General features: G+C 38.3%; 1 protein-coding gene and 1 non-coding gene across 3 annotated transcripts in view; both read right to left on the bottom strand.

The window, feature by feature from the left end:
- TESK2 (testis associated actin remodelling kinase 2) overlaps window positions 1-25,365 on the bottom strand; it is a 134,140-nt gene that overhangs the window by 63,322 nt on the left and 45,453 nt on the right. For both annotated transcript variants that reach the window (XM_043875984.1, XM_043875985.1), the window contains exon 3: window positions 3,057-3,178. In XM_043875984.1, coding sequence (XP_043731919.1) covers window positions 3,057-3,178 — 122 coding nt within the window. The remainder of the gene's footprint in view (window positions 1-3,056; window positions 3,179-25,365) is intronic.
- On the bottom strand, window positions 17,296-17,400 carry LOC122678613. Its single transcript, XR_006336262.1, has one exon. It is a non-coding gene; the product is annotated as a small nucleolar RNA U13 (small nucleolar RNA).

Below are 25,365 nucleotides of genomic sequence, written 5' to 3'. Positions count from 1 at the left end.
GGAAATGACAACCCACTCCAGTATTCTTGCCTGGGAAATTCCATGGAGAGAGGAGCCTGATGGGCTACAATCCATGGGGCTGCAGAGTTGAACACAATTTAGCGACTAAACAACATATACTATATATGGTATACTATATATTAAATAGTAAAAAAACAAACAAACAAAAAAAAGACTCAACCATCTCAAACACTGTAGATGTCCCCTAACTGATCTCTTGGCCACCAGTCTCTCCATCACTAAACCATTCTGAATTTGCCGTTACCCTCTGTCATCTAAACCCTGCTCAGAATTCAACACATAAAACATAAAATATAATCTTCTTGGCTTTGGGCAAAACATTTCTGAATAGAATGGCCCAGTTCTATCTTTCCACATTTATCTACCAATGCTATCCCGTCAAATCCTTTAGGAAAGACATGACAGAAAAAGTTCTTCTAGGAGAAACATGGTAGAAAGAGTCCTACCTCAAAGTTACAGACCTCAGACAACACATAAATCTCTTGGCCTGTTTCTTCAATGGAGAATAATTATGAAAATTAAATCTTTAAATAGGCAAAATATCCAGCATACAAGGAAGACGTCAATAAATGGTTTTCTCATTGTTGTTATTATTAACAAAATTTTTTTCAGTCCAATAAATTGCTCTATTTATTCCCTGACCAGATCACAAAAATAATCATAGTAGATATCTTAGTTCATCCTTTGAACAAGCTGTTGAACTAGTCTTCCCTGTGGCCAGCATCTCTACCTTCTACAAAATGGGTGGTCTTTTCCTTCATTCAACCTCATGGAGAAGAGAATTTGAACAGCCACAAGAAGTTGTTTCCTTCTTTTTTTTTTTTTTTCTTTCCACTTGTTTTTATTAGTTGGAGGCTAATTACTTTACAATATTGTAGTGGTTTTTGCCATACATTGACATGAAGCAGCCATGGATTTACATGTATTCCCCATCCTGATCCCCCCTCCCACCTCCCTCTCCATCCCATCCCTCTGGTTCTTCCCAGTGCACCAGCCCCGAGCACTTGTCTCATGCATCCAACCTGGGCTGGTGATCTGTTTCACCCTTGATAGTATACTTGTTTCAATGCTGTTCTCTCAGAATATCCCACCCTCGCCTTCTCCCACAGAGTCTAAAAGTCTGTTCTGTACATCTGTGTCTCTTTTTCTGTTTTGCATATAGGGTTATTGTTACCATCTTTTTAAATTCCATATATATGCAATAGTACACTGTATTGGTGTTTATCTTTCTGGCTTCCTTCACTCTGTATAATGGACTCCAGTTTCATCCACTTCATTAGAACTGATTCAAATGAATTCTTTTTAATGGCTGAGTAATATTCCATAGTGTATATGTACCACAGCTTCCTTATCCATTCGTCTGCTGATGGGCATCTAGGTTGCTTCCATGCCCTAGCTATTATAAACAGTGCTGCGAAGTTGTTTCCTTCTTTGAAGAATTTTCCAACAGTATAAGTCTTATAAATCAGATCCTCCATGTAGATAATGCTATATTTACCAACACATCAGGCAATCCATGTGTTATCTGTCAGGGAAATTTGCTTCTTGTTGATTTTGTCATAAACACATATGTAGATCAATTCATCTACTGACTTCAGGTTCGGTTACTCCCACGCAATATATGGTTCCACGGTCCTCAGCATGTTAAATGGAGCATAGTTGATCTAAACGAAGGTGCCACTGAAGACTTGACAAAGGTGAAGAAGTTGCAACGTCTTTCAGATCTGTGAACTCACAACACCGATACCTCTGATCCTGATGACAAATGCCAGTTTGGGCTCTGCAGGTAGAAGCTGCCAGCTTTTCTTGCCATCCTAGCCATCAGAAGCTCAGTTCTGTACATCTGCCTATACTGTTTGTGATAGCACTTAGCTTCTTTACAGATAAGCTTCATTCCTTACCTTTTGAAGAATCTTTTGGGCAAATTTCTTTCATAGGCACTTGATCTTCAGCTCTGCAAAATTCCTTCACTTTTCAAAAAATATATTTGTTTTCTAATTTTATTTATTTTGACTGTGCCAGTCTTAGTTGCAGCACACACAATCTTCCATCTTCATTGTGGCATGTGGGATCTTTTACTTGCAGAATACAGAATCTTTAGTTGTGGCATGCAGGATCTAATTCCCTAACTAGAGATCAAACCCAGGCTCCCTGCATAGGGAGCGTGGAGTCTTAGCCACTGTCCACCAGTGAAGTCCTCAAAATTCCTTCATTTTTTTCTTAAGGGTTTCAGTAGGAGCATTAGTTTTCTCCTCTTCTGCATACTCCATAGCCAAATGGGTTTTTAATTCACTGACTCCTTAAAAAGCTTTGCACTTTTACCTTTATGCTTTATTTGTTATTATTTTGTTCCTTTCTGAGTTTCTAGAAGACTCCTGAAAATCCCTTGGACAGCCAGAAGCTCAAACCAGTGACTTAAAGGAAATCAACCCTGAATATTCATTGGAAGGACTCATGCTGAAGCTGAAGCTCTAATACTCTGGCCACCTGATGCGAAAAGCTGACTCACTGGAAAAGACCCTGATGCTGGGAAAGACTGAAGGCAGGAGGAGAAAGGAAAGACAGAAGATGAGATGATTGGATGGCATCACCAACTCAATGGACATGAGTTTGAGCAAACTCCGGGAGATAGTAAAGGACAGGGAAGCCTGGTGTGCTGCAGTCCATGGGGTCACAAAGAGTCAGATACAACTTAGCGACTGAACAACAACAACAATTTTGTTCCTTTCTGAGTTCTTCCCCTATCTTCTAAAATCCTATTAAACTTCACATTCCAATTTGATTCAACCTCCTCCAAGAAAGCTTTCTGGCTCTGCCAAGGGAAGTCCCAAAAGTTGCCTTACTAAATGCAGTTAATTACCAGAAAATTAAGTCTCAATAGGTAGAAAAAGACCTACAGCCCAGCTAAATTCCAGCAAGACAAATGCAGCATGAAATCTGGAATCCCTCTTTTCAGCTATTAATACTCTTCTAACAAGTTTCCAATAATGTTTCAGCTTTCTCACTGATCTCTGAAAGGACGGAAAGGCCATTACCTAAGGATGTTGGGATGGGAGAGTCTATTCATGAGCTGCACTTCTTTCAGCATGTTTGCCCGGTTACTGCTCAACGTGTTCATCTTAAGAGCCATCACTTGGCCGGAAGCTCGGTGGCGCACCTAGAAAATAAAATAGAACAAGAGACTCAAGGATGGCAGCTATATATGAGGTCAAAGTCTCCACATGTAGAGCATGCTGAGAGGTTTTACTGCCAATTCAGATAAAACAGACATGGTAAGGGATGTTTTTCTATAAACTCTGATTACACAAGGGTTTCACATCTGTTAACAAAGATGGATTTATTCCTTTGAAGACCAAAACTGTTTCATATTAAGCTGGCTAGAAAATACATGATTATACCTCAAGAAATCATGATTGCTAACTTTGCTGTCCACCTGAAACTATCACAACATTGTTAATTGGCTATAATCCAATACAAAATAAAAAGTTTAATTAAAAAAAAAAGAAAGAAATCATGATGTTTTTTAAAAAATACCTTAGAGAAAAACGGGGAAAATGTAGGCTGGTTCCTAATGGCCAATGCTTCTAAGCCTTAGGACACTAACCGGAAAGTCTCTTTCGTAGAGTTTTAACTGTGCACAGAAAAGATTCGTGCACAAGGCTTATATAACACTTAATGAACTATAAAACTGTCTTTATAGGACACTAAACCCACATCCTCAAAATCTCTCCCAAGCACCATAAAATGTATATCTATACAGAAAAAATTATTGCATGTTAAATATAGAAAGAAGGCAGTGAATCTCTGGACCTAATATTGCGTAACCCAACCCAAAGTTCCTTATAATTATTTACATACAATCAAGTCAGATACAAAAAACCTGAGCCACACCACTCACACCATTACCCATATACACAGAGCAAAGTCTACTTCTAAAATGTTCATTCTCTGTAGAACTCAATCTATTTTACATGTAAAAATATTATTTTATAATTTCAATGCACACGCCACAGGCTTAAAAAAACTCAACATTTTACCTGCAAGAAAATTAACTATGTTTTCAGCCTCCAAAAGTAGTCTCAGTGGTATCAAAATGAGAGAAAATATTTTGTCTTAACCAAAAGAAGTTCAATTATTCACTTAGATATGTGTTTCCTACTGGGCAATTATGAATGAGGCTGTAGAAAAGTTACAAAGTACCAAAGACCTCATTACTTACTGGTTAAAAAACAATTCGTTTCAGATCATGTACAACAGGGACATGCCATGCACAACTGTCATCATTCTATGAACTTTCAGAGTGTCATTTCAGGATCTTATTTCTACTTCACCAAGTGGAAATTCCAATAGAAAACACGAAAAACTACTTAACTCTTCAATCTCCAGAAATTCTTTGACAGGACAACAGCCTCAGAAGTTTAATATAGCTATTAATATAGGACAGACAAATGTAAGACCAGAAACTATAAAACTCCTAGAGGAGAACATAGGCAAAACACTCTCCGACATAAATCACAGCAAGATCCTCTATGACCCACCACCCAGAATACTGGAAATAAAAGCAAAACTAAACAAATGGGATCTAATGAAACTTAAAAGCTTTTGCACTGCAAAGGAAACTATAAGTAAGGTGAAAAGACAGCCCTCCGATTGGGAGAAAATAATAGCAAATGAAGAAACAGACAAAGGATTAATCTCAAAAATATACAAGCAACTCCTGCAGCTCAATTCCAGAAAAATAAATGACCCAATCAAAAAATGGGCCAAAGAACTAAACAAACATTTCTCCAAAGAAGACATACAGATGGCTAACAAACACATGAAAAGATGCTCAACATCACTCATTATTAGAGAAATGCAAATCAAAACCACAATGAGGTACCATTACACACCAGTCAGGATGGCTGCTATCCAAAAGTCTACAAGCAATAAATGCTGGAGAGGATGTGGAGAAAAGGGAACCCTCTTACACTGTTGGTGGGAATGCAAACTAGTACAGCCACTATGGAAAACAGTGTGGAGATTTCTTAAAAAACTGGAAATAGAACTGCCATATGGCCCAGCAATCCCACTTCTGGGCATACACACTGAGGAAACCAGATCTGAAAGAGACACGTGCACCCCAATGTTCATCGCAGCACTATTTATAATAGCCAGGACATGGAAGCAACCTAGATGCCCATCAGCAGATGAATGGATAAGGAAGCTGTGGTACATATACACCATGGAATATTACTCAGCCGTTAAAAAGAATTCATTTGAATCAGTTCTAATGAGATGGATGAAACTGGAGCCCATTATACAGAGTGAAGTAAGCCAGAAAGATAAAGAACATTACAGCATACTAACACATATATATGGAATTTAGAAAGATGGTAACGATAACCCTGTATGCAAAACAGAAAAAGAGACACAGAAGTACAGAACAGACTTTTGAACTCTGTGGGAGAAGGTGAGGGTGGGATGTTTCGAAAGAACAGCATGTATATTACCTATGGTCACCAGCCCAGGTGGGATGCATGAGACAAGTGCTCGGGCCTGGTGCACTGGGAAGACCCAGAGGAATCGGGTAGAGAGGGAGGTGGGAGGGGGAATCGGGATGGGGAATACGTGTAACTCTATGGCTGATTCATATCAATGTATGACAAAACCCACTGAAATGTTGTGAAGTAATTAGCCTCCAACTAATAAAAAAAAAAAGAAAAAAGAAAAAATATAATAATATAGGACAGACAACACAGCTTATCTTAAAACTCAAAGAAGCAATGTTTCAGAGTGTCTAGACAGAAGAAGGGGAAGGAAGAATTAAAACGCTCAGAGCCACAGGAACCCTGAGCAGAAGAACTGGGCACAGCACTGGCTGTCTCTACCCTCTTCTAGATCCCTGAGTGAGATTTGGAACCAGCTCTCTTCCTAGTGCATCAACGATTCTGTTGTCTTGTACCTCGTGACTGATGAAAGAGAAGTGGCTTTCCTTTTCAGATCCTGCGTGGATAAGTTAAAAGAGACATTTATATACAAAGAACACACTGACAGTGTTTTTCCAGCTCTATTTACAGAAGACATCTGTTTTTTAATAAGGGCTCTCCATTCTGAAAGTCACTCTTTTTTTCTTTTCCCCATCATCTGAAAACTATCACTCTTGAGGTTTTGTTTTGTTTTCTTTTTTATTTTTTTTTTGTTTTCTTTTTTTAATGTCTGCTTTTAAGAAACTTTGATAAAACAATGTGTGAAATTTAGGGATTAAAAAAAGTTGTTTCAAATTAATCATAAAAAACCCTACTTCCTTAAACAAGTAGACAAGGAGATGAACATGTTCATAACACTGTATGTCTTTCATCTGCATAAAATATTTTCCTCTTTCTTCTAGCCCCTCAAATTCTACCTATCTTTGAAGGCCACATTCAAATATCCCCTTCCTCTCTGACATCTTCCTTGTCTGTCTCTAGGAACTGATGTGGTTTCCTTCTTTATACTGCCTCTGAACAACAGTATACAACTCAGGACATAGTTCTGTGCATAAATATCTCCTCACTAGGCTACAAAGCATTTTGAGACCAGGATCTATATTGTATTAATTTTTATTTTGCAGTACCTACAAGGCCTGGCACATCATAAGAGCACAATGAAAACAGCAGCAAGAACTATACAGCAGCAAGTTAAATGATACTTCTAACATACTTTTTAAGGGCCAGAGCATCATTCACTTATCCAGGTAAGTTCTTTCAGGATAGTGCTTTTCTTTCTTTTTCTCTTTTTGGTGGCAGAGGTATGGGGGAAGGATATAAACAGAAAAGCAGTACAAGATTCGGCTTAAATTTTCTGGAATTAACCATCTAGAAAAGGACAAACAATAAGCAATTTGACCAATCAGTCAAGAAAGAGAATAAAGACTCAAATACATCACAAGAGGTATTTATATGAATGTTGATGTACTTAGGGAAAAACTTCATGGGGCTTCAGTGAAACCTCCAAGAATTAATAGATTTGGACAGATTTTTGAAGCACAAAACTGACTACAAGCAATAAAGAAAAAGGTATCATCCAGTACAGAGGTCCACAGGACTTCCCTGGCAGTCCAGTGGTTAAGACTCCACATTTCCAATTCAGAGGACATGGGTTCAATCCCTGGAAGGTGAACTGAAGATCCCACATGCCCCAGAGCAAGGCCAAAAGAAAAAAAAAAACCATAGAGGTCCACTAAACATGAGGAACCTGTCTAAATCCAGGAGGATCTTCATTCCAAGTTGTCAAAACCACAGCAATTTGTCAGCCCTCAAACCTACTTAGATTTTCAGAATGAAGGGAAGGTCAATTTCTGCTTAAGTTTCTCCTCTACACATAGATCATTGTTACTACTACTAAGAGGATTTCCAAGAGACTGATATCTTTAAATATCTTATTTTTAAAAAATTAAAAATGGAATTGCAATTCTACTTCTAGGTACAAACCCAAAAGGACTGAAAAAGGGTCTCAAAAAAAATATTTGTACACTCATGTTCAAATCAGCATTATTTATAACAACCAAAGGGCAGAAGCAACCCAAGAGCCCATCAACAGATGAACAGATAAACAAACTGTGACACATGAGGGAATATTATTCAGCCTTAAAAAGGAAGGAAATTTTGACACATACTATCACATGGATGATATTATGATATTATTGAAGATATTATGCTAAGTGAAGTAAGCCAGTTAGGAAAAGGCAAATACTTATGATTCTACTTATATGAGGTTCCTCAGATAGTTTAATTCAAACAGAAAGAATGTAGAATGGTGGTTGCTAGGGGTTGCAGGGAGGAGAGGAATTCAGAATTGTTTAAACAGAGTTTTAGCCTTGCAAGATGAAAACAGTTCTGGAGAATGGTGACACAAAAATATGAACTGAATTGTACACTTAAAAATGGTTAAGATGGTAGATTTTATATATACTTTACCACAAGTATAAATAAAGGAAGGAAGAAAAGAAAGAAGAGATAGAGAGGGAAGAGGTAAGAAAATTCTTACCAAGGTAAGAAAATTACTATCCCTCTTTGATTTTTAAATTCAGCTGATGCTACCATAGGATGCTACCATAGAATCTTCAAATTCACTTTCTAAAGAAGAACATAGCAGAGTGGTGAAGTACTCAAGCTTTCAAGATGAGCAGACCAAATCCAAGTTTTAATGCTCAGAGTGACTTTTTTTGAAGTTTTCTGTTGTAAAATAAAGAGAATGATAGTCTCTATATCATTTGGAAGATAAACTGATGTTGTTACGTTAAAGAAACAAAAAAATGTGTATAAAGTACTTAACATAGTGCTTGGCACATAGTAAGTATTCAGACAAATAGGTACTGTGTTTAATAAAGATAAGAAATGATATGTTCATAACAGTTTAGCATATCAGGTGATTTTGAGATAATATAGAAAATGTATACCTGTAATTTTAAGTGAAAAGAGCAATATTCAAATCTGTATTGGCCTCCAAGATGATTTATTTATTACAAAGGGGAAAAGATAACCTTTACAATGGAGAAGTCTGGCAGCTAGCACCTTAATCAAGGGGTTATAAATTCAGGTATTATCAAAAGTGAGACATGCAACATTATCAACCTTCTGAAGCAATGAAATACACTTGCCAAAATGTTTAACTCAAAACCTAATCATAAGAAATTGACTCATCAGAAAAGACCCAGATGCTGAGAAAGACTGAAGGCAGGAGGAGAAGGGGATGACAGGGGATGAGATGGTTGGATGGCATCACCGACTCAATGGACATGAGTTTGAGTAAATTCTGGATGTTGGTGATGGACAGGGAGGCCTGGCATGCTGCAGTTCATGGGGTCGCAAAGAGCTGGACACGACTGAGCGACTGAATTGAACTGAATCATAAGAAAAAAATCAGACATGTTCAGAATACCTAAAAGACAACTGTACAGTACTCTTCAAACAAACAAAATGTGGGGGAACATTCCAGATTTTTTTAAATTTTTGGAAAAAAAAAAATTTTTGGCCATACCTCATGGCATGGGGGATCTTAGTTCCCTGACCAGGGATCAAACCCATACCCCCTGCAGTGGAAGCACAGAGACTTAACCACTGTACTGCCAGGGAAGCCCTGGAATATTCTAGATTAAAAGAGATTAACAGTCATAACCACTGAAATGAAACAAATGAAATCTTAACTGAATTCAGGGTCCAAAACTTATAAGACTTTTTGGAAGCAAACAGAGAAAATTTTAATAGAGACTGTACATTAAATTATTTTACTGAATTAAGACTAATTGTCTAACGTATAAAAAATGATGTATTTAAGTGTCATGATGTCTGCAATTTGCTTTCAAGTGGTCTGTCAAAAAAACAGATAAAGCAATGTAATAAATACTAACAACTGATGAATCTAGATGAAGGGATTTACAGGAGTTTACTGCATTATTCTTTCAATTTTCTACAGATTGAAAAAGTTTTCAAAAGTTGGAATAAACAAGTAAAAACTGAATTTTATTTCCTTACATGAATTTACAAAATTAAGAAATAAAGATTAGCTTTTAATTGTAGGGGGAAAAATTCTGCATATGGCATATGCCTAAGTTTATGTCAAAACAAAAAGAAGTGGAAGTAAGTTTATACAATATTAATGATGCTTATCATTGACAGTAGACCAATGATTTTTTCTTGCTTTTATGTTTCTTCATTTTCTACTTCTTCCATAATGTACTTGCCTTAATTTTCTAATAGAAAACATAGCCTTTCAACTTTAATTTATATTCATTTTTAAATAAATAATATATGCATATATTTTCTTTGTAACACATTAAAACAATATACATAAGTAAAGTTCTTTTTGACCATCAGATTCATTAATCCCAATCTTCTGTGCTCATTCTCAGAAGTTGTTATTATTTCAAGATTGATTAGTACCTTTCTGGGAATTTTACAAAATGCACTGACCAAAACAACAACAAATCAGTGGTGTGTATAACGTATACATGATCTAGATGAAGGATATATTATGTAAATCAGAAGATGAAAGCTCTACAAAACAAAGGCTTCTTTCAACATCTCAGAAGTCCAAGTACCCTACATGTCCTAAGTCCTAGGAATGTTTCAGTAGTAAGCTGAAACAAAAAAACAAAAAAACAAAAAAGCCATAGATACCATCACCACAATGAGAAACCCAAGAACCACAACAAAGAGTACCCCTGCTCACTGCAACTAGTGAAGAGCCTGAGTAGCACTGAAGACCCAGCAGAGTCAAAAATAATTAAATGATTTTTTAAATAATGATGATAAAAAAAAAAAAGATCCACAAACAAAAGCTACAAACTAAGCCACAACGAAGAGTTGGCCAAGTGTGTGCATGCAGCTTGAAAGTAACGGATAATCTTTCATTAGTCTTTTCAGTCACATTCAAATAGCAAATACTACCAGTCCAGTTCAGTCGCTCAGTCATGTCCGACTCTTTGAGACCCCAAGGACTGCAGCACTCCAGGCCTCCCTAACCATCACGAACTCCTGGAGTTTACTCAAACTCATGTCCATTGAGTCAGTGATGCCATCCAACCATCTCATCCTCTGTCGTCACTTTCTCCTCCCGCCTTCAATCCTTCCCAGCATTGGGTCTTTTGCATCAGGTGGCCAAAGTATTGGAGTTTCAGCTTCAACAACAGTCCTTCCAATGACTATTCAGGACTGATCTCCTTTAGGATGGACTGCTTGGATCTCCTTGAAGTCCAAGGGACTCTCAAGAGTCTTCTCCAACACCACAGTTCAAAGCATCAGTTCTTCAGCACTCAGCTTTCTTCACAGTCCAACTCTCACATCCACACATGACCACTGGAAAAACCATAGCCTTGACTACATGAACCTTTGTTGGCAAAGTAATGTCTCCGCTTTTTGACAAGCCATCTAGGTTGGTCATAACTTATCTTCCAAGGAGTAAGAGTCTTTTAATTTCATGGCTGCAATCACCATCTGTAGTGATTTTGGAGCCCCAAAAATAAAGTCAGCCACTGTTTCCCCATCTATTTGCCATGAAGTGATGGGACCGGATGCCATGATCTTAGTTTTCTGAATGTTGAGCTTTAAGCCAATTTTTTCACTCTCCTCTTTCACTTTCATCAAGAGGCTCTTTAGTTCTTCTTCACTTTCTGCCATAAGGGCAGTGTCATCTGCATATCTGAGGTTACTGATATTTCTCCCAGCAATCTCGATTCCAGCTTGTGCTTCTTCCAGTCCAGAGTTTCTCATGATGTCCTCTGCATATAAGTTGAATAAACAGGGTGACAATATACAGCCTTGACGCATTTCTTTTCCCATTTGGAACCAGTCTGTTGTTCCATGTCCAGTTCTAACTGTTGCTTCCTGACCTGCATATAGGTTTCTCAGGAGGCAGGTCAGGTGGTCTGGTATTCCCACCTCTTTCAGAATTTTCCACAGTTTATTGTGATCCACACAGTCAAAGGCTTTGGCATAGTCAATAAAGCAGAAATAGATGTTTTCCTGGAACTCATGCTTTTTCTATGATCCAGAGGATATTGGCAATTTGATCTCTGGATCCTCTGACTTTTCTAAAACCATCTGGAAGTTCACTGTTCACATACTGTTGAAGCCTGGCTTGAAGAATTTTGAGAATTACTTTACTAGCATATGAGATGAGTGCAATTGTGCAGTAGTTTGAGCATTCTTTGGCATTGCCTTTCTTGGGGATTGGAATGAAAACTGACCTTTTCCAGTCCTGTGACCACTGCTGAGTTTTCCAAATTTGCTGGCATATTAAGTACAGCACTTTCACAGCATTATCTCTTAGGATTTGAATTAGTTCAACTGGAATTCCATCACCTCCGCTAGCTTTGTTCGTAGTGATGCTTCCTAAGGCCCACTTGACTTCACATTCCAGGATGCCTGGCTCTAGGTGAGTGATCACATCATCGTGATTATCTGGGTGTGAAGATATTTTCTGTACAGTTCTTTTGTGTATTCTTGCCACCTCTTCTTAATATCTTCTGCTTCTGTTAGGTCCATATCATTTCTGTCCTTTATTGAGCCCATCTTTGCATGAAATGTACCCTTGGTATCTCTGATTTTCTTGAAGAGATCTCTAGTCTTTCCCATTCTGTTGTTTTCCTCTATTTCTTTGCACTGATCACTGAGGAAGGCTTTCTTATCTCTCCTTGCTATTCTTTGGAACTCTGCATTCAAATGGGAATATCTTTCCTTTTCTCCTTTGCTTTTCGCTTCTCTTCATTTCACAGCTATTTGTAAGGCCTCCTCAGACAGCCATTTTGCTTTTTTGCATTTCTTTTTCTTGGGGATGGTCTTGATCTCTGTCTCCTGTACAATGTCACGAACCTCTGTCCATAGTTCATCAGGCACTCTGTCTACCAGATCTAGTCCCTTAAATCTATTTCTCACTTCCACTGTATAGTCATAAGGGATTTGATTTTGGCCATACCTGAATGATCTAATGGTTTTCCCTACTTTCTTCAATTTCAGTCTGAATTTGGCAATAAGAAGTTCATGATCTAAGCCACAGTCAGCTCCCAGTCTTGTTTTTACTGACTGTATACAGTTTCTCCATCTTTGGGCTGCAAAGAATATAATCAATCTACTTCCAGTATTGACCATCTGGTGATGTCCATGTGTAGAGTGTTCTCTTGTGTTGTTGGAAGAGGGTGTTTGCTATGAGCAGTGTGTTCTCTTGGCAGAACTCTATTAGCCTTTGCCTTGCTTCGTTCTGTACTCCAAGGCCAAACTTGCCTGTTACTCCAGGTGTTTCTTAACTACCTACTTTTGCATTCCAGTCCCCTATAATGAAAAGGACATCTTTTTTGGGTGTTAATTCTAGAAGGTCTTGTAGGTCTTCATAGAACTGTTCAACTTCAGCTTCTTCAGCATCACTGGTTGGGGCATAGACTTGGATTACTGTGATACTGAATGGTTTGCCTTGGAAACAAACAGAGAGCAGTCTGTCATTTTTGAGATTGCATCCAAGTACTGCATTTCAGACTCTTTTGTTGACTATGATGGCTACTCCATTTCTTCTAAGGGATTCTCGCCCACAGTAGTAGATATGATGGTCATCTGAGTTAAATTCACCCATTCCAGTCCATTTTAGTTCGCTGATTCCTAAAATGTCAATGTTCACTCTTGCCATATCCTGTTTGACCACTTCCAGTTTGCCTTGATTCTTGGACCTAACATTCCAGGCTCCTATGCAATATTGCTCTTTATAGCATCGGACTTTGCTTCTATCACCAGTCACATCCACAAGTGGGTGTTGTTTTTGCTTTGGCTCAAACTCTTTATTCTTTCTGGAGTTATTTCTCCACTGATGTCCAGTAGCATATTGGGCACCTACCGACCTGGGGAGTTCATCTTTCAGTGTCCTATCCTTTTGGCTTTTCATACTGTTCATGGGGTTCTCAAGGCAATAATACTGAAGAGGTTTACCATTCCCTTCTCCAGTGGACCGCATTTTGTCATACTATCATATTCCATATATAAATCACTGTGCTAGATGCTGAGAAGGCTGTTACATATCAACATGAGACATCAGTTTGTCAGATCTCCCAGCAATCCTTGTTCTCCAATTGCAAAGTTATCTTGTTGCTCTCCAGCTTAAAATTCTTCAGCGGCTCACCACTACCTGGGGAATAAAGTCCAAACTCCTTTTCGCAAAGCTAAATCCATCGACTTCTCCTTGTATATTCCCACCATCTTCTCCCCTTCAGCGCTCAGTGTGTGCTCAGTCATGTCTGATTCTTTGTGACCCCATGGGATGCAGCCCACCTAGTTCTTCTGTCCATGGAATTTTCCCAGCAAGAATACTGGAATGGGTTGCCATTTCCTCCCCATGGGGATCTCCTGACCCAAGGATCAAAACCGAGTCTCCTGCATGGTAGATGGATACTTTACCACCGTGCTACCTAGGAAGCCCTCTTCTCCCCTTACCTTTAGTTATATATACTAATACTTCTAATTATTTCTAAATGCATCACCCTCTCCACTTTTCCTTTCCTTGACACATTCTATTCTCCTTGCCCTGATGTAATCCTCAACCCCCAAAGCCCTATCCTAATCTCCCTTCCAAATTCCTTTCAATTATTCAAGTTATAAGAAACATCATTTTCCCTGGGAAAAATCTCACTTTATTTCAAGAAAAGTTAGATGGCTCCACTCTGTTTTCTTAATACTCTGTTCTTATTTATCTCTGTTACAGCACTTTCATATTTTTTCAAAACGTTTATTTGGCTGCGCCAGTCTTAGTTGCAGCACTCAGGAGATCCATTTTCGTTGCAGCACACAGGATCTTTAGCTGTGGCATATTGGATCTAATTCCCTTACCAGGGATCAAACCTAGACCCCCTGCGTTGGGAGAGCAGAGTCTTAGTCACTTGACCACCAGGGAAGTCTCAGCACTTGCATATTGTATGCTGTTAGTCTGTCCACTGATCTCCAATATATCTAAGGGCAGTTCTGGTTCAAGGTGGCAACTAGGAAGATCCTGAACTTACCTCCTCCCGAAGACACAGAATCTACAATTGCATATGCAACAACTTCTTATATGCTTAAGGGCAAAAACTGCCTTATTCATTATTCATTTCTTTATTCTGAGAACAGCTATTCAGCTCTTCCCACCATCCACCTGCAATACACACCTTCTGACAAGCAAGACTTCTTTTCATATGGACAAATCTAGATTTTAGTCACAAATCATTAAAAGCTAATCAGGAAAGAAAAGCATGGCAATTGTTATATAACTATCAACAGACACTAGTAGATTGCAAACTATAGACTCTGGAATATAACAGAAAAGGCAGATTACAGGTTATACACAATCTTAAGGCCACTAGTTATTATTTTATCCATTTTTATCCCATTCAAGTAAGCATATTAACATACAAGTGGGAATGAGAGTAAATATAGTTGCTGTTTTAGTCACTCAATTGTGTCTGACTCTTTGTGACCCCATGAACTGTAGCCCACCAGACTCGTCTGTCTATGGGATTCTTCAGGCAAGAATACTGGAGTGGGTTGCCATTTCCTTCTCCAGGCGACCTTTCTGATCCGGGGTTCAAACCCGTGTCTCTTGCATTGGCAGGTGGATTCGTTACCACTGAGCTACCAGGGAAACCTCAATTAGGGGTGTGCTGCGATTCATGGGGTCGCAAAGAGTCGGACATGACTGAGCGACTGAACTGAACTGAACTGTGTGTGTGTGTGCTTAGTCGCACAGTTGTGCCCAACTCTTACAACCCCGTAAACTGTAGCCTGCCAGGCTCCTCTGTCCATGGGATTCTCCAGGCAAGACTACTGGAGTGGGTTGCCATTTCCTTCTCCAGGGGTGTTTCTAATTCAGCTCTAATTTATATTTTTAAAATTAAATTATTTGCATATGCTGGTACTTCAATCATTTAAAATAACAAACTTCATGCAATAACTGCAGCTTTAGCATGAAGTTTGATATGAAACCAAATTGAGAAATTCTTCTCTGGCACAGTGCCTAGCATCTAGTAGCTGAATGCTCAAAAAATGTTTGTTGAATTTAAATGGTTAACTTAAGTCAGGACACTTACTTTCCAGAGGGGAAGAAAAGCATAAGCCTCTGACCAGCTCACAGAAATACTAAAGGGAGAATTAAGTAATAAAAAGGACAACAATGTAAGAACTGTAACAAAGTAGTTAATCATAAAGTTAACTATTAGATAAATGGCTTAGGACTTCCAGCCAAGAAGTCACAGTGAGTGTATAGTAAGTATACAGTAAGCTGGTATAGCAACATTAATATTAGGCAAATAAAGTTTAAACAGTAATCTTCAAAGGAGGCTACAACACCTCACTTCAGAAGTGTTTTTGAAGTTTGCAGGTGAAATGTTTTGGTTCTAACAATGACTGGGGGCAGGGAGTGCTGCAGGCCTGAGATGCTAAGACATCCTGCAGCTCCAGGACTGTAGGCACAAGGAAGCATTGTTTCATGTGCTGTAGAAAATGCAAATGTCTTATCAGATATTCATGTAAGTAAAGAACATATTTATTATTATCTAAGCTTGGATTCTAACTCCATTTTACATTAAAAACAAAGTCACCTTGCATGGTATTAGTATATACTGAACTTCCTAGGAATGCAACTACCTGTAAATTAAGGAAAATTGCTTTTTGTTTTGTTGAGAATATCATTAAGAACTGGTCATCATTTCAGAAAATCAGACCACCAATGACAGTGCTGCTCCTGAATCCCAATGTAACACATCTGTATCAGATCCATTTGCATATTTTTCATATTCATATTTTTTATATTTATATTTTTATATTTATGGTGATTTATTTAAAACACTTTTTATTTTGTACTGGGGTGTAGCCAATTAACTGGAGAAGAAAATGGCAACCCACTCCAGTTCCATGGGAAATCCCACGGGCAGAGGAACCTGATGAGTTACAGTCCGTGGGGTCACAGACAGTCGGAGAGGACTTAGTGACTAAACAGCAACAGAATAGCCAGTTAATGATGTCCTAACAGTTTTCGGTGAATAGCGACCACAGAGACTCAGTCATACATAAATATGTATTCATTCTTCCCCAAACCCCCCTCCCATCCAGGCTGCCACATAACATTGAGCAGAGTTTCATGTTATTTAGCCTTTTTTAAAATATCAAACATACATAGGACTTTCCTGGTGGTCCAGTGGTTAAGAATCCTCCTGCCAGTGCAGAGGACACGGATCTGATCCCTGGTCCGGGAAGATTCGACATGCAAGGCATGTGTGCCACAACTACTAAGCCTGTGTGCTGCAGCTACTGAAGCCTGCATGCCCTAGAGCTCATGCTCTGCAACAAGAGAGGCCACCACAATGAGAAGTCCGTGCACCACATCTAGAGTAGCCCCCTCTTACCAAAACTAGAGAAAGCCTGCGCACATCAACCACGACCCAGCACAGCCATAAATAAATAAATACAATTTTTAAAGTATATATGTATAAAGTATATTTTTGCTTTGCCCACAAACTTATCATTGTGCCTATTCTGCCAACTTTTTTCTCTAATGAAACATTCCAGATTAAATGAACATCTTAGAAACACTCTGATAAACTTGGCAAAGATATATTATACCTCCTTAATCAATCTGTAATTTGTCTTGGCAAGCTATTCCTATTTCAACTGATGTTCCTCTTTCCCTTATCACATAGAAATAAATCTGGTCTATTATTACACTTTTATTCTAATATTCTATGGCATCTGTTTTTTTGTTTTTGTTTTTGCATGGAGTGGCTTCTATCTTCTCTTTTTTTTTTTACGTCAGACAGGTAATGTGCCGATGTTGTAACCAAGTTTGGAGGGAGGCACATGTCACGCAGCAGCGTGAACACCCAATCATCATGCTCATGAACTACAAAAGGATCTCTATCTTCTCTTAAAACTAAAACTAGTCATGCTTGAGAAGGTAAAAGCATCTAACTGTTTTATTATGTATTCCAGCACAGTCAGGCCCGAAAATGTGCATACTGAAATCTATATTTTTACTAATTTAATTTTACTCTTCTTTTATCATACAATTTTATCAGCGATATTTACCATTGATCTTACGTATCTACAAACAACAGAACCACAGTTCCATATCAATTTCATTTCAGGGTAGTTAAGAGTTAGGTTTTAAAAAATTGTTATAACAGCTAAATTTATACCACTTGCTACATACAAGGTTCTGTTGTGTAACTGCTTTATATATTTTAACTCAGCTAATCCTCAAAATAATTCTATGAGATATTACTAACATTTCCCATATTACAGCTATGGAAACTGAGGCAAAGAGAGATTAAATAAGACTTTTTCAGAGCTTCAGCAAATAGCTGAGCCCAGCATCTGAATTCTGATAATGCAAAGAACAGTGGGCCTGAAAGTGTTCAAAACAAGTGGTCTAAGGAAAACACTGCATGCACAAGAAAACAATTTACCAAATGCATGGATACTACATCATAAGAACTGAATCACATTCTCAGACCACTATGAGATGAAATTTAAAATCAACAATAAAGAGAAATTAAAAACAAGCATAGTGGGCAATACTAATTGTTCACCCAACATCTATCGTCCCCTTTTCTTGACTGACATAAGTCCAATTAGGTGGCACTGTGCTTAATTAAAATATTCAATCTTCCCTTCCCTGCAGCTAGGGTGGACAGATGTCCTAGTCCTATTAAGGACATGGAAGTGGGAATTGCTTGGTAGAGGATTCTGGGAATTCTAATTGTTTTCCTGATGAAATTGTTCTTTTTATCTGCTGAAGCATAGATGTGGTGCTTGCATCAAGAGCAAGAGGACAAAAGCCACACACTAAAGAGAGCTAGTGGAGGCCTGGATTGTTGATGAATTCCTTACGCAGTTGTAAAGCATAGGAATTTCTCAAGATTTCCTGAGAAAAATTATTATCTTATTTGAATAGTCACTGTGTTCTGATTTCTATAACATACTGCCAAAGACAATCCTAACTGATCTGTAAAATATTAAAAATAAATAATTTAGAGTTCAACCTAAAGATTCTAGGGAGGACTTCCCTGGTGGTCCAGTGCTTAGGCATCCACCTGCCAATGCAGTGGGCATGGGTTCAATCCCTCGTCTGGGAAGATTCCTCATGCCGCGGGGCAACCAAGCCCATGCTTGGCAACTACTAAGCCCATGTTCTAGAGCCTGTGCTCTGCAACAAGAGAAGCCACTGCAGTGAGAAGCCCACACACCGAAACTAGACAGTAGCTCCTGCTTGCTGTAACTAGATAAAGGACTGTTAGCAGAAATGAAGACCCAGAGCAACCAAATATTTAAAAAATAATAACAAAAATAAAGATTCTAAGGAAAAAGTATAATAATAAAGATAAAAGCAAAAGTTAATGAAATAGAAAATGAAAAAATAATAAAGAGGGTCAACAAACCAAAAGCTGATTTGGGAGAAGAAAAAAACTCATAAAGAAACATATCTCCAGGGGCTTTCTTGGTGGCTCAGTGGTAAAGAATCCATCTGCCAATGCAGGAAACACGGGTTCAACCCCTAGTCTGGGAAGATCCCACACGCCAAGGAGCAATTAAGTCCATGCACCACAACTGAGCCTGTGTTCTAGTAGCTGCAACTACTGAGCCCACATGCTGCAATTACTGAAGCCCAAGCGCCTAGAGCCCATGCTTGGCAACAAGAGAAGCCACAATGAGAAGCCTGCACATCACCACAAAGAATAGACCCCCTGTCCCCACTGGCCAAAATTAGAGAAAAGCCCATGCAGAAACAAAGACCCAGCACAGCCAAAATAAATAAATAATAAAATTATTCAAAAAAGAAAACGTATCTCCAGAAATCTTTCATTTGCAGGTCACTGCTTACCTTTCTAGACTCATCATAGGCTTGCCACTTCTTTCCATGCATTCAGCAGACTTGAACCAAACCTAATTTCTCACTCACCACTCTGAGAATATTCCATGCTCTTATTCCCCTGTGCCTCCACAAATGCTTCTCTTCTTGCGTGAAATACCCTCTTCCCTGGTTGTCTTCCTGACAAGCTCTTTCTTCTAGAAAACTCACTGGTGACCTCCTCTGAGAAACCTTCTCTGACTCCAAAGTTTGTACTGGTGGCCCATATTAAATTCCTTGGCACCCTTTGCATACTTTCACACACTAACTATATAGTAAGTAATTTGAGGCTCTTGCTACAGGCTCTGTTTTAGCAAGTACTATATTTTAAATATATTTCCTTTTTTCTCACCCTAAGCAAAGAGCTTATTTAGGGTGAGATTTTATTCATTTCTCTATCCCTAACACTAGCTCAAGGTCCTATACCTAATGAGCACTAACTATATATTTGCTGAGTAAATGAATGAATGATTAAGATAGCAAATAACTGCAATGTTTATTACATGCTCGAAGTATCAGCAGAGTGCGATGAGATCTTAAAGGGGAAGCAACCAACCCTCCCACCTTCCTTATTGCAAAAATAATATGCTTTAAGATAAGGGTTTTTTTTTTTTTGTTGCTACACCACAAGGCCTGCAGGACCCTAAATTCCCCAACCAGGACTCGAACCCCGGGCCTTTGGCTCAGTTCGAAACAGAACACAGTTTCTAACCACTGGACCCCCATGGAAATCCTAAGATCAGCGTTTTATATCTCTCACATGCCTTCACATATATCAACATCAACAGAAATACACCCATGCACTGAGTGAATCCAAGTTGTACATACAACTTCTGTGCTTCCAGTTTTTGTTTTTCTAGCTGGATTATTAATTAAGGTGAAGGATCTTGGGAGCTACTTTGGCATAGCAGTACACACACAGTAAAACTCTCAACCTGATAAATTATCCCCTGATGTTACCTAGTGCTGAGTTCATCCCCCAGAGACATCTGCAAAATTTTTTACTAATCAGTAGCCCAGCTTTCTACATCAGCTCTGGAGGAAATAGTAAATGGATGGAATATGGCCAAAAGCTACAATCATACACTACTGTGAGTGAACCTTAAGAATACATGTGATACAAATAGTCTCCTTTAAAACGTATCACTTCACCCCAAAACCCTGAACCTCCCCATGAGAGTTCCCTCTCTGAAACCTCACTGTACCTCAAAGAGGTTGCAAAACCAGATAAATGCAACAAGAGAAACAGCAGGAAATTTAGCAAGAAGCAGTTTTGACAGACAGCAAGGATATGTAACAAGGACCATTTCCAAGGTGAAGAGCCCTAAGAAGCCTTAGACTGCTATCATCCTTTCTCCCAGGGTTCTCAATGCTAAACTCCTTTTAAAAAGGTGGTGGGAGATGGGAAGGAACTTCTTTCCTCTCTAAGCTCTTTTGTAAATCTCCGTAATACAGTGTTAGCCCCTTGGATTCAGCACATGCAAAAATAAATAAATAAAATTATTTTTAAAAAGTTACAGAAGAATTAATGAATTAAAGAAAAATTAAAGAAGAATTCTGGTGGGTCAGTGGCTAAGACTCCATGCTCCCAAGGCTGAGGGCCTAAGTTCAACCCCTGATCAGGGAACTAGATCCCACACGCCGCAACTAAGAGTTCGCATGCAACAAAAAAGATCAAAGATCCTGCATGCCACAACTAACACTGGGAGCAGCCAAATAAATAAAAATAAATAATTTTTTAAAAAAGAGTTAAATATAATGATGTTACATAAGACTGTAACCCATAACTTGCTAGGAGACTCCCATGTTTGCTGGCTTTGAAGAATCAAGCTGCCACATGGAGAAGGAAACACAGCAAGGACCTACAGCCCTCAATCCAGCAGCCTGCCAGAAATTGAATGATGCCAACAACCACATAAGCTTAGCAGCAGATCCTTCCCCAGCTCAGCCTCATATAAGACAGCTGCCCTGACACCTTGATTGCAGCTTTGTGAGCCTCTGAGGCAGGGGACCCAGCTAAGTCATACCTAGACTCCTGAACTACAGAAACAGATATAATAATATGTGTTCTTTTTAAACCACTGCATCGGTGGTAAAATTGTTATGCAGCAATAAATAACTAATATACTATCCTTCCCTTTGTGTGGAAATTACTCTTGTACTTAAATAATGTTAATATAAGTGATTACCATTAGATTATAATTTCCACAAGGTCAGGATTAACAAGTTTTAATCATCACTGTATCTCAGTGCTATATCTCAGCACTTAACACAGTGTCTGGTGTGAACAGATAGATAGATGGATGAATAAATGCCTACTCTGTTCCAGGCATAATGCTATATCTTAGAGAAACAAACGTAAATAAGACACAGTCCCTGTTCTTATGGAGTTTAAAGCTAAGTAGGATGACAAAACACTTAATCAGATGATTTCAAAAGAATATGTTAAAGGTAACATAGGCTTCTGTGAAGACACAGAATATGGGCTTTTAACTCAGACTGCATGGGTCCAGGTACGGGAGAGGAGAAAATCTTCTCCCCAAGAGTAGAAAGACAAGCAAGGCTTTGGGGGGTGATGATCAAATCAGTGCACTATGAGTACTACTCTCTCAAGATTGACATAATTATCAATAATATCTTCAGAATACAATCTAGTCCCAAAATGACAAAGTATTCGGTATGTTGCCGCTGCTGCTGCTAAGTCGCTTCAGTCGTGTCTGACTCTGTGCGACCCCAGAGATGGCAGCCCACCAGGCTCCCCCATCCCTGGGATTCTCCAGGCAAGAACACTGGAGTGGGTTGCCATTTCCTTCTCCAATGCATGAAAGTGAAAAGTGAAAGTGAAGTCGCTCGGTTGTGTCCAACTCTTAGCGACCCCATGGACTACAGCCCACCAGGCTCCTCCATCCATGGGATTTTCCAAGCAAGAGTACTGGAGTGGGTTGCCACTGGCTTCTCCTGAGTATTCAGTATGGTGGGATTAAAAACAAGGAGCCACACCTCTTGAGATGTGAGAAGACACATTTTAGTACTGTATTAGTTACAAGAAAATCTGATATCAAAGAAATTCAATTAATCTTCTAAAGGAATGGGGATTGATTCTCAATAGATCAATACAATCAAGATTTATATTGATCAGGCAACATGATCTTATGTATAGAAAATTCTAAAAAAATAAAACCAAACTACAAAAACTATTAAAATTAATAGAAGAGTTCAGCAAGGTTATAGGACACAAGATAAATATATAAAAATCAATTGTTTTCTATACTGTGTTGCGTGAGTCCATAGTCACTCAGTCGTGTGTCAGACCCTTTGCAACCCCATGGACTGTAGCCTGCCAGACTTTTTGGTCCAAGAGGATTCTCTAGGCAACCCACTGGAGTGGGTTGCCATGCCCTCCTCCAGGGGATCTTCCCAACCCAGAGATCGAACCCAGGTCTCCCGCACTGCAGGCAGATTTTTCATCATCTGAACTACCAGGGAAGCCTGTTTTCTACACTAGCAATAAGCAATCTGAAAATGAAATTAAGAACATTAATTTTCCTACAACAAAACTGCTAGAAACAAAGTCTGAGAACCTTAGGACTTTGAACCCAAGGTAGCTGGAGCATTCTCCTTATAGCACATAAAGTTCTCTTCTAGAGGAGGCAAAAAGGCTGCTGCTCTGCCTGTTTTTCCCTACAGTATCCCATGCTGTCACTCTGGAAGACACCAACTGACTTTTGCCTGACACTGACATTCTCAGTTTGATCTTAGCCACTGCATTCTTCCAACACTTACACTCCTAAAGTTAAAGGAAGGGTCCTCACTGCTGGAGTATAAAAATCCTCCCAAGTGAAACATCACTCTTAGTTTTCTTTTTAAACCCCCTTTCACTGTAATAACTTTTGTTTTAATAAAATATTCCTTTTTTTTTAAAGACCTAAGAAGGAAGGGAGGAACACAGAAAGAAAGGAAGAGAAGAAAGAAAAGACAATTCCACTTACAATAGCACCAAAAGTTAAGAGCTGAAATGACAGAACTATTAGAAGAAAACATTAGGGGAAATCTTCACGACATTGCATTTGGCAACAATTTCATGGATATGACATCATAAGCACAAACAACGAAAGGAAAGCTATAAATTGAATCTCAACAAAATTAAGACCTTTTGTGCATCAAAGGACACTACATAAAGAACTACAACTCAACAAAAACAACCCAAGTTTAAAAAAAAAGAAGGAAAGAATATGCAACAGATTAAAGACAATCTCTTCAACAACTGGTGTTGGGAAAGTTGGACAACTATGTGTAAATCAATAAAATTAGAATACTCCTTCACACCATGCACAAAAATACTCACTTAGTATCATGCTTAGTAAAATAAGCCAGAGAGAAAAAGACAAATACTATATTTTATCACTTACTTGTGGCATCTAAAAAAAACCAAAACTAGTGAATATGACACAAAAAAAGCAAAACAGACACAGATACACAGAACAAGCTAGTGGCTACCAATGGAGCAAAGAAAAGGGGCAAAATAGGGGCAAGGGATTAAGAGGTACAATCACTATGTATAAAATAAACTAAAAGCACTTTACCTATAGCACAGGGAATATAGCCAATTTTTATAATAACTATACATGGACTATAATCTGTAAAAACTGTGAACCTCTATGTGGTACACCTGAAATTAATATAATATTGTAAATCAATTATTATCTCAAAAAAAAAGCTCACAAGATACTACTTCACACCCACTAGCATGGTTGTAATAATAAAAAATTAAAAAAAAAATAAAGAGAATAGTAAGTGTTGATGAGATGTAGAGAAACTAGAACCCTTACATATTGCTTGCAGGCATGTAAAATGAAACAGCCACTGTGGAGAACCTCAGTACCTCAAAAAGTAAATGAAATAACTATATGACCCAGAAATTCCACTTCTAGATATACAGCAAAAGAATTAAAAACAAGTACTCAAACAAATACTTGTATAAAAATGTTTGTAGCTGCACTATTCACAATAGCCAAAAGAGGGAAACAATTCTAATGTCTATCAACAAATGACTACATAAACAAAATGTGGTATTCCATATACCGGAACATTACTGGGCTATAAAAAGGAATGAAATGTTAATACATACTATAACATGAATTAATGCTGAAAACACTATGCTAAATAAAAGAAGTCAGTCATAAAAGTCACATATTGTATGATTCCATTTATATGAAATGTCCAGAATAGGCAAGTCTATAGAGACATGAAGTAGAACAGTGTTTGCCTGGAGATGAGGGAAGGGAGGAATGGACAGTGACTATTAATAAGTACAGGATTTCTGTTTAGAATGATAAAAATATTTTTAAGTTAATGGTGAGAGATGTACAGCCATGTAAATATACTAAAACCCACTGAATTATGTATTTTCAAAAGGAGAATTTTATATTACCTGAACTATTTCTCAGTAAAGTGCTTATTAAAAGAAAAAAAAAAGTACCCTGATACTTTGTTCTGGAATAGAATTCCAGGTTTTATAGATTTCACAATACACACTAAAATACATTATCTCATGGGGGTACTTTAATTATCTCAAGAGACTGGAAAAGTCATCAGCCTACAAATCCTCCTTCCAATTATATTCCCAAACAAAACAAGGACTAGTACAAGAAGAAATTCAGAGCCTTCTGCTGTAGCCCAACAGAAACACTCTTAATGCGACACTGAACAGGCTGTCAGCCACTGTTACACTGGAGCTGAACGGATTTTCCACTTACCAGAGGTGAGAGACTGGGGCCACTGTGCCATTTGGTTTTACATTCTTTTCTCTTTACAAATGTACACACAAACACTCATGTCACCTCTATTTACACATACCTCAGTTCTTCCCTAAACAGATTTCACTAACATCCAAAATGTCTAAGTCATTTCTTAGAAACAACTGAAATTAACCTGTTTTATAGTATTTTTAAAACAAGAAAAAGATTAACA

Source organism: Cervus elaphus, chromosome 20 (assembly GCF_910594005.1).
Source record: "Cervus elaphus chromosome 20, mCerEla1.1, whole genome shotgun sequence".
NCBI lineage: Eukaryota > Metazoa > Chordata > Mammalia > Artiodactyla > Cervidae > Cervus > Cervus elaphus.
The sequence above is the reverse complement of the archived record's forward strand: the minus strand, read 5'-3'. Positions and strand labels throughout refer to the sequence as shown.